General features: G+C 34.6%; 1 protein-coding gene across 3 annotated transcripts; it reads left to right on the forward strand.

Annotated features, from left to right (window-relative positions):
- The first annotated feature begins 588 nt into the window (after positions 1-588).
- LOC113505513 (monoacylglycerol lipase ABHD12-like) lies at positions 589-10916 on the forward strand. Of its 3 annotated transcripts, none has more exons than XM_026888259.1 (10): positions 589-637; positions 3000-3118; positions 4687-4800; positions 5291-5431; positions 6825-6917; positions 7587-7715; positions 8020-8174; positions 8632-8799; positions 9298-9425; positions 10134-10916. In XM_026888259.1, the coding sequence occupies exons 1-10, from the start codon at positions 618-620 to the stop codon at positions 10156-10158; spliced, it is 1092 nt and encodes a 363-aa protein (XP_026744060.1). In that variant the 5' UTR covers positions 589-617; the 3' UTR covers positions 10159-10916. The 3 variants fall into 3 exon arrangements, with proteins under 3 accessions (XP_026744060.1, XP_026744062.1, XP_026744061.1); XM_026888261.1 differs by lacking the exon at positions 589-637 and adding an exon at positions 645-798; XM_026888260.1 differs by lacking the exon at positions 589-637 and adding an exon at positions 818-957.

Genomic DNA, 10916 nt, shown 5'->3' on the forward strand with positions numbered 1-10916 from the left:
TAACTGGTGAGACTGTTGAACCGCCAAGAAAGAAAAGGCCGTTAATGAAAATATTCCGAAATAAAAACGTATCTCGGGTCATCTTCGTAAAAACGAAAAAGATGAAACTGAAGAAAAATAATAGGACAAAAACTTTAAAAGCTTTTAGTGCCACACTACCCCAAGAAAATCGGATATAAGTAATGAGTAGTGTTTGTCTTGGCCAAAAAAATGAAACTTTATGATACAAGACCCAAAATATTTATTTTCTACTAATTTAAGTCCATGATGAGGCACTTAGTTTGTGGAATTAAGTTATTATTAAGAATAAACTAGTTTTTGTTGTTTTTCTGTATTTTACTTTGGATGCACCTTAAGTTACATTTCTGAGTTGAGTATGTATTCTAGTATGATATAAATGAATCAGTAGGTCCACTCTATTCCGAATAAATGGAAAGCTTTCTAATAAACTGAAACGTGCTTAAAAGCGAAAAGGTGTTATACGTGCAATTTCAAATCTAAGCGCCATAAAACGTGCCGCTCCGCGTTCGTATAACTCAAATGCTTTCATATATTACCGAACGAAAATGCTAACGTCAGGAAAAAAATACAAAACTGACGTCGTGTTGTCAAATCAAATGTCGTCAAGAGTTCGAAGGTTCGATTCATGAATTGCATTAATTTGTAAAAATAGATCGTTAACCAATTATTTAATTACAAAACGATTAATTTATTCATAAAAAATAAGTTATTCTAGTTCAAACAACTGTTTCATTCATCATATATTTTATTATCCCATAATTCCTAACGTAGACGCATGTAAATGTTTGAGTATTTATTTATTTTTCTTTGTTAATTTTCATCAGTGTGTGCGGTTTTGTTTTTATAATTAATAATAAATTAGTGTGCATTTTGTTTGTTACTAATCATGGTAGAATACAAAGGACCGTTGATATGTGTGTTTCTGCACGGCATTTCGTAAGTAAAAATAACTTTTTAATATTTATTTTTAAATTTGTGCGTAGGGACTAAGGACAGAAGTTTTACTGATTAAAAACATCTATTTAATGTATAACACTGTAAGCAAAAAGTTTTTGTAAAGAGAAAGTAGGTTGGCCTGGAAAGTTTTTACTGTTAAGTGCCTATCTTAAGAAACTAAGTGCACTTTTGCATGCACTGAATTGTAAAATGAATTATGCCAACTTTTTTGAGCCTTGTCACAAGTCTCATACACAAATTGTATTTTTAAGTGCAATTAAGTGAGACCTTTGCCCAAATAGAAAATTGTTTTTATTATAAATAAAGATAAAGATTAAATTACATATATTTATTAGTACTTTCAAAAAAGCAAATCAATTTTATATTTTTAAGCTGTTTATTTCTTTATGAGCAAACCATCAGTAACAGATGATGTACAGTGTACATATACAGTAATGTCACCTTGTTTGTATACCGTTTCTCATAAGTTTTCCTTAAAGCTAATTGAATTACTTCAATAATATCATTATATTGACTTCACTGTGTGACTTTAACTCCTTCATATTTGCATGAGAATGCTAGAGAGAGTACTCAATTAATTAAATTTAGTAACTTGTAAAAAACAACTGTAAATAGATGATACAGGGTCAAAAATACTCCACAAATGGTGTCAAGTAATGTAAGAATGAATAAACATCATTTACAATGTCCACTCACTTCTGTTGGCAGTGCAAAATGTAATACATCTAACAACTAGGTTTCTTCATAATAATTTGCTACAGATTACATCCGTTTGTATTTTGGAAACCTTATTTCTGCTCTTACATAGTTAAGACTTGGATTCCCACTTGTTAGTGTCATCTTTTCCTCACTTAAGCTCTAGTCTGGCCTATAGGGATAGGGTGGTTTTGGGGAGTCCTCAGTCCAGCAATCCCAACTTGCACTGGTATCTGGGATTACCAAAAAACACATTTTTATTGCTAGTCAATGAAGAAAGATGAAAACATAAAAGATTTTAATGTGCAATTTTACACCCATAACAGTTACCTACTATGTATCATAAAACACGTGTAAATATTATCAAAATATTTTTAGCAGCACTGTATTTGTCTTGTTTTGCTTGGAAACTTTCCAATTGAAACAATTTGCCCTCGGCAACAAAACAAAAAAAAATATTGTCTTTGTTTAATTATTTATCAGTTGCTAATTACTTTATCTTAATACTATAAGCCTTTCTGAATTCAGGTTGAGAGATTAAAATGTTAATCATTTATGGTTTACATTTATATCTAGAATATTATGCCTAGTCTAAGTATGCCCTGTGGTTGTACTTGCTTTGATCCCACATCCTATAAGAAATTGTTCTGCAAAATTTTACGTTATTGCATCATTTTAAGATTCTTTTACTGTTTATTAAATATACTTGTGTCTTATAAACATATTTATGTAATTTTTTTATGAAAATGGATTTTGCTATTTTGCTTTAGTGTTTCATCTTAATTTGATACTTGCTTTATGTATTGGGAGACAAATAGGGAGACCTTTGCCCAGCCTTGGAGTATTCTTATCTAAATTAATGTTCTTTAAAGATTAGATGGAATGAAACAAACAAAGACAACTGGACAAAAATCCCTGGCATTGCATTATTTTATGATTGTTTAACCCACACTTTCGATTAATTCAACTAATTTGATTACAATTATATATATAGAATACACCAAATATAAAAATGAATTGCTGTTCGGTAGTCGCGCTAAAACTCGAGAAAGGCTGAATGATTTGGCTTATTTCGGTCTTGAGATATTTCTGAAAGTCCTGAGATGCTAAACGGTGATATAATATATTATCTTTCTAAATGCATACATATTGTAGGTAAATTACACCCAGACACAGAACAAATTATCGTGCTCATCACACAAAAAATTATCCTGGGTAGGAATCGAACCCACGACCTTGTGGTATAGCAGTCAGGGCCACTCACCACTAGACCAACAGGCCAGCCTGTTATAACACTTGACTTATTCTCGATTTTTTGGTTGCAGGGTACTGTTTTTCGGTGCCTCGATATCAGCCGGGCTCTTCCTATTTCACGTCGCCGTAGTGCCTCTCCTTTTCAAATACTCGAAGGCTTTCAGAAGAAACCTTGTCTTCGCTAATTTTGGTAAGTTTATCCTGTGTTTATACTTTATTGTACTGGATTATCATGATGGTTCAAGTATATAATTAAGATTTAAAGTTATTATTAAAATGCCTGACTATCAGTTGTGCCTGGAAAATGTAGCCAATAAATAAATCTAAACTGTCAACTAGGTACTCTATCAAATTGTATCTCAGTTAGTTTAACGTGCCTTCCGAAACACGGATTTTATGCATAAAATTATTATTTTTTCCGTATACGTATTAAAAACAAACAAAAAAACATAAAATATATAATTTACCTTTTCAAACAATATTCAAATGCCATTTTATTATTACCTAACAGAAGTATTGCTATTATTATTGTTTTTCATACTTAAGTCTAGTAATACAGTCAACTGCAAACCACAGAATTATATTAAATTAAATGTAATCTTTATTATGAAGGTGATAAAGAGCATTTTCGTATATCTCTACAACCCTATTCATGTATTCAACTGTTCGCTCATGCATTAATGTATGCCTCCAATTATATTCGTTAAATAATGTTAAATATTTGCATAATAACAATCAACCTAATTAATTAACATTTATATCAGTTTCCTGACTTATTTTTGTATTGTTTTAAAGTGACTTGAACATTAAGATGCAAATTAATTCAAAAATACTGCAAAATAATAATGTTTTAAAATTGTCGTGGATTTAAAACGGGATTGTAATGCTTCTTTTGTTCAGGTACTAAAAAAGGTACATAATTTTAGTGTTGTTTAAAAACTCAATACTTACAAATGGCGACGACCTCCGTGGTCGAGTGGCGTACGCACCGGTTTCAAGGTGTCGCTAGCTCTGATGTCCCGGGTTCGATCCCCGGTAAAAATTCACATTTCTACATTGTCTCGGGTCTGGGTGTTTGTGGTACTTTCGTTGTATCTGAATTCCATAACACAAGTGCTTTAGCAACTTACTTTGGGTTCAGAACAATGTATGTGATATTGTCCACATTTATTTATTTATTTATATTTAAATAAAAATCAACAATAAAGATTACTAGATAAAATATACCACTGTTATCAATATATCAGTCGTCTATTTATTTTGTAAGTGTTTTTATAAAACGACACACCAAGATTGTTTGCCTTCTCTAAATACCTAAACAATTGTGTATATTTTTCTAGCCTAGACTTTAATTTCCTTTGAAAACGACAGCCCTAGACTTAGATTTTTGCCACATTTTTATACACTTACTTTTCTTGTCTTGTTTGTTTGTCGTTCGGGTTTGTTTTTTGCAACTCAATTTTGAGGCACTCCCCAAGAAGCTAGCAGTCTGAAATTTTAAAATTCTAATTAATTTAAAAACGGTACTTTTAGATTATTTAAATCTATTAATTTAGTACTATACTATACCGAAATTCAGGCCATTATTACCCTTTATTCAACACCATGGAATGATTTTATGAATATGCTTGAGTGCAGTCAAATTCAGGACATTATTACCCTTTATTCAACACCATGGAATGATTTTATGAATATGCTTGAGTGCAGTCCATATTACACGATATACCTACCTTATAACCATCTATTATTTGATGACAGTACAATGGCCGCCAAACACGGACTTCGAGGAGCCTTCATCATCAGGCATCGAGGGCGCGCGGAACCTCAGCATCGAATACGACTCCAAAGTCGACAAGTGCAGAGTTAAGATTGGTAAGGATTCTTCATCAAAACTCTTATTTTACGCCTTGACCGATGCTTATGAAATTTTGTGTGCGTGGGTAGGTCTGAGAATAGGACAACATTTTTTTTTCATAACCCTAATATATTTTTTCATTCGTATAGAAGGTTTTTTAAAACAACTTTTGCTACGTCAGCTAGTTATTAAATACTTATGTTATAATAAATATCTATTTCGTATTTAATTACACCTCAAAATATCGTGGAAACGTAGCTCAATAGTGACTTGACAAATCCAAAATAAAAAAAAGATAAACGTCTGCCTTGCGACATTGCCATGTTACTTTGTGTGTAGTTTACAAATTTACTATCATAAAATTTGAGTATGATCATCATCAGCCCATATTCGTCCAGTTCTGGACACAGGTTTCCCCAATTGCACGCCATCGAGATCTATCTTTGGCTGCCCTCATATAATTTGAATTAAATATAAAAATATCCATACTCCTTCATATTTTTTCAGGAATATGGCACATTCTACCAAAGACAGTGTACGAGAGACTAAAAGGGAGTTTCGATGTCAGCAAGGATAAGGAGGACTTGAACAAGATCCTGGATGAGGAACTGGCTACCTCGAAGACACCTGTTATGCTGTACTGCCATGGTAAATATTTTTCCCACTTTTTTATAAGTCACTTTTAAAAAAAGTTGAAATTTGACATCTTTCGTCGCATTTTCAAGTCCTGTGATCACCAATTTCACAATTTCGCTGTGATTTTTTTAATTTCGGGGTCTTCATTGACTATGCCTTTAATCGCGATTACTGCAATGCAAAAATCTTGAAATGTCTCTTATCGCTTAACTGAGTGATATGGTTTTTTTTATTTTCCCCTGATCACTTGACCTTTCATCCGGTCTCAGATTATCGTTGAATTTTGGGACACCCTGTATATACCAGGTTAGACCTATCATATGTAATATGGCTCACGAAATTATATAATTTGAAGAATAGCCGAGGCGTTGAGGTCACCACGCGAACCTGAACGCGACGTGTCGTGGGATCGATCCCCGCGCAGAAATTCAGGACAAGCACTTGAGGATAACACAAATGCTTGTCCTTAATTTCTGTTTGCATTTGTTTTTTAAAGCGAAACCGGAAGCGAATTTGACTAAAAATGGTAGTATCCGAAAATAACTTGAACCACCCAAAAGAATTTTGAGAACAACCCAAACCATGTTACCTCATATAACATATTCTGTTAACCCTTTGAATGCTTGGGAACCAGTGACCGAGAAACGATAAAAAATACGTATGTCATAACTTGGCAGTCAAACAAACAATTCAATAATACATATATTTCATTGCTTGATAGTCCAACAAAAAAAGTCTACAACTACAAAACTAGTATTCTAAAACTAGGTTTGTTTCATGAAGTGACTACAGTAAATAAATCACCGGATCGGTCACACTGTTCTACTGATGTTCCGTTAACCACATGCCAATTGGTTTTCAATTATATTGCATTTATTGACATTTCATTTCTTTAGCCTACCGCTACGTCTTAAAGTATCGATAAAACGGGGTACATGGAGGTTTTTTAGGGCGGATAGAAACAGTTTTTATTAAAATTTGGACGTTTAACAAGACAAAATATAAGGATTATACGAAAATTCTCAAGTATTTCATAAAATAATTGTGTTTAAGTAAAATATTCAATCAATTCCCTAAAAACACTATTTTCTATTCACCCCTTGAAAATCTATTCACCCCGTTTTACGGTAGTAAAATAGTATCGCGGTTTTAGACGAGAGATGGCGCTCTACGCCGTATATAGCGCTGTCACGCTTCCTCAAACATATATTACTTTAAGGAATCTGTCATACAAACTTCCACCTCCATTTCAGGGAAGTGGGGGGTTAGTAAGAGACACAATAACTTATGACACTCTCAACTCCTTCAATTAAAAAAACAAACATACACATACAATATATACTTTTCAATTTATATGTATTGTATTATTAACAGTATGGAATAAATTTAATTTTTCTGTTTCCAGGCAATTCGAATTCCCGCGCAGCCGCGCATAGGATCGAACTATACAAGTTCTTCCAGAAAATGGAGTATCACACCATCGCGTTTGACTATAGAGGTATGAAAGTAACGTTTTTGTCTTGACAACCATCTTTGGATGGTGGATTTGGATCATCATCAGCCTTTCTTTTTGGCAAGGTGGGGAAATTCTTATGGCTCCTTCGGGTGGTTTCCTGTCTTATCATGTGCACTGTGCAATCGAGTTAGAGTATACTACATACAAGGAGAGACTGTCTATCTACTCTTCATGCGGTAGATCCGTGGATGGGTGACCATCTATATGTCACTTTGAATTGTGTTATTATTTATAAATATTTGACAGTCGTTACGCGTAGTCAGAAGCTAGAGAGTTTGACAACCTATCTAACTAAGAGCTATCGTGTTACCCAGGTAAGAGGGTTGGGGTGGTCAGATAGGCAGTCGCTCCTTGTAAAACACAGGTACTCAGCTGCTTCTAGTAATTATGTGTACTGCGTGAGTAAGCTGATGCATAATTTAATAATTCATATTCTCACGATAGTATTAATAAAAGCATTACCATAGGCATTTATAAAGATGCCTAAGCTATGGTAAGCCTGGAAGATGACCCCCTACATATTTGAGAAAAGGTGATATACAAGAGATGATATACAAGTTCTTCAACGTTTCTCCAATACTCAGGTCACATTTGGGTAAAGGCTTAGATGATGATGATATACAAGTAGCTCATGGTTACTCTAACACTCAGGTTACGGTGACTCCACAAACCTGAAGCCGAGCGAGGCGGGCGTGGTGGAGGACGCGCTGCTGGTGTACGACTGGCTGCGGGAGCGCCTCGGGGACAACTCCCGCCTCTACGTGTGGGGACACTCGCTAGGTAACACCACACATATGTAGCTATAGTTACCGGCACGGATCTTGAGCGCTGACCTTCACCTCCGCAGAAGTGATTGTTTGTGTCCCTTTTGCGGTATGAAGTGAGGCGCGGGGCGGACCACAGTGCAGTGATTGTCCCGCAAGCATCGCGTCCTATACTGCGTACCTGCCATACCTACCTATCAAGAGGACGAAGTCACGGGCAACAGCTACTAAAATACACGTTCTTTTTAATAGCCTATTTTAGATTGCACATATACATCTGAATCTTCCAAACATTAAATAACAAAATACATAATTTCCAGGCACAGCTATTTCCTCGCACCTGCTCGGCAATTTGCGAGAGCTGTCCATCACGTTATTGGACCGTTCTGAACCCCTACCGCTGCCCAAAGGACTCATACTCGAAGCCCCGTTCAATAACTTGGCTGATGAAGTCGCCAAACATCCGCTATCTGAAGTAAGTTACAAAAACACGCAGCGAAAATGACTATAAGCTTATATTTATTTTAGGTTACAAAATAACAGGCTATTTTAAAAACCAAAAGGGTATATGAAAAACTTACAATTCCAAAGCTACTAAACAGCTTCACCAAAATTGATGAAATAAAAATCCTAATTACAAATATAGATTTAAAAAAAGACTAGCCCTAAGGAATTCAATCCTTGTGCTGCGAGGGTGGTCACAAACATCTAAATCACATGCACGTGTTATATGTTGATAACGCTTGTCATACGCGGGGATTGAACCCGCAATACGTCGCTTCTAGTTTGGCGTAATGGCTTCTACCTCTCGGCTATTCATGCAAAATTTAATCGTTTCTGGGAGAATCGTTAAATAAAAACGCATTTTGCTTTTCTTTCTGACATAAGTCAGCATGAAATTAAAGAAATACTATATCTATATCTATTTTCAGCTTGTTACCTGGTTACCGTACTACGATTCGACCTTCGTAGCTCCCTTCAGGAGTAACAGCGAGCAGACCTTCAAGTCTGATGAGCATCTTCTGAAGGTCAAGTCTCTGCCAGTGCTCATACTGCACGCCAAGGATGATGTTATTGTGCCTTTCATAGTTGGAGTCAGGGTGAGTAAGCAGGCTATTTGAGACGAATTTGATTCATTTATGTTTAAAGGAAAATACTTAGCCATTATCAATAATTAGGTATAAGGAAGAATATTGAGAAGAAATGTGAACTTTTTCTCACGTTTTTTTCATATACTCACTTTCTTGCTTGTTTGTTTATTTAAAAAACGTCTGGACTGGATATTGATAAAATTTGAATGGAGTGTCATTTAAAAACGTGGGTATTTAGATTTTTTAAAACTATTGATCTTTCTTGTCCATGTTAGAATTTGTTTTTCAAAATTATAAATTAATCTTGGCAGAAATTCGCATAGAGATTAAAAGTGGAGCGGAGGCTAGGGAAGGCTTTAACAACACCAATTATATCGAAAATATTGAAATTATCTATTTTCCTCGTAAAATCGTTAATCGTTATAACACAGAAGTAATATATAGACATTTATAAATTTCAAAGTATTCAAAATCCAATACCAAGTTTAATGTTGCCTATAATTCCAGTTGTACAGATCGATCCAACAATCCCGTGGTGATGGGGACGCCACCATCAAGCTGCACGCGTACGACAGACGCGAGAACCTCGGACACAAGGGCATCTGCCACGCGAAGGACCTGGCCGAGGTCGTCGGGTAAGCATACACTACATTACATTCAGTAATTAGTTAATTAATTAAGACTTTACGTACAATTGTGGTACATTAGGAAGAAATAAAGCCGCGAGGCACAATCTTCCAGACAAACTTTGGGGGTAATAGAAAAGCGGTTACAACAGTACAATGCAATCAAAATTACTACATATAACTATGGTTATTTATAAAAAAATAATATTTTATAATAAACATAATTTATTAAATCGAAACGAATTTATTGAAATTCGGATACTTAATAGCACTTTCTGAAAGTCAAATTACATTGCACCCGATTGCCCACCCTTCACCGCTTCCTAAGTGTAATACTATAGTCTGTATCTGTATAACAATGAACAAGACTGCACGGATAGCCGAGTGGTTGAGGTAATGTGCGACGTTTCGCGGGTTCGATCCCCGGGGCAGACAAGCGTTTGTGTGATTCACGAATGTTTGTCCTGAGTCTGGGTGTCTTTGTGCGTGTGACTTGAATGTTTGTAGCCGGCGAAACAAACGACTTTTTGAATTTAGAAATTGTATTTCTTTATATATAAGTAAATGTACATATATCCTTCAGAATATAAGTTTTCCTCTGTAGTTTTGCAAACCTAAAATGATCAAGATATACCAAAAACAAAAAATCTTGTAATGTCCCTTCTTTTATATCTATAAATCATATTTTATAACTCTAACGTTTTATTAATTTTTCAGAGATTTCGTGACTCAACACAATTAAAGAAGACCGCAATCTTCCAATATAATTAATTGGCTAGGATGAAAAACCGAGTGCTATCTAGGTGTTCCTAATAGACATAAAACACATGACAACTTTACAAAATATGCATTGATATATACAGACCTAAGATACAAACTGAATACCTCAAAATTTGTACCCAAAATGCACACATCAAATTGCGTCGTAAAAGCAACTTTAAGACCAGTTTTTAAGGTTGAGTTTGCGAAAAACCTGTTTGTGTGTATAGCAGGGTTGTATTTGTTGTGACGATTACTACTTTAACGCCTGTACGTAGGGTTCAATTTGCGGAAAACCTATTTATATACCTACCAGTGTTGTATTGAAAACAATATTGACGTTTTTTTTAGTTGGGGACTTTGTATCTAAGGTTTTTATAAATCAATGGATAAATAGAAATTATTTACCTTATATTGTAGAACAGTAGCTGATATTATTGTTATAATGGGCCTAAAGTTTATGTAAAATGCAATAAGTTTATTATCAAAATGTACTTTAAAAACTGTGTATAAATAGTATATCTCATTTCTGGCTATAAAGCTATGTATGCGATTGATTGACAGCTATTAATTTTTTGGTTTTATACGAAAACGATACCCAATTACTGTCGTCTGTCTGTCTATCCGTCAGTCACAAGGTTTTATCTCATGAACCTTGATAATATACCATGAAGGATAGTATATTTATCTGCTTTTCGTTTCACGATCATGGATTGGCAGAACTTTCTATGGGATATTGTA

Source organism: Trichoplusia ni, chromosome 26 (assembly GCF_003590095.1).
Source record: "Trichoplusia ni isolate ovarian cell line Hi5 chromosome 26, tn1, whole genome shotgun sequence".
Taxonomy (NCBI): Eukaryota; Metazoa; Arthropoda; class Insecta; order Lepidoptera; family Noctuidae; genus Trichoplusia; species Trichoplusia ni.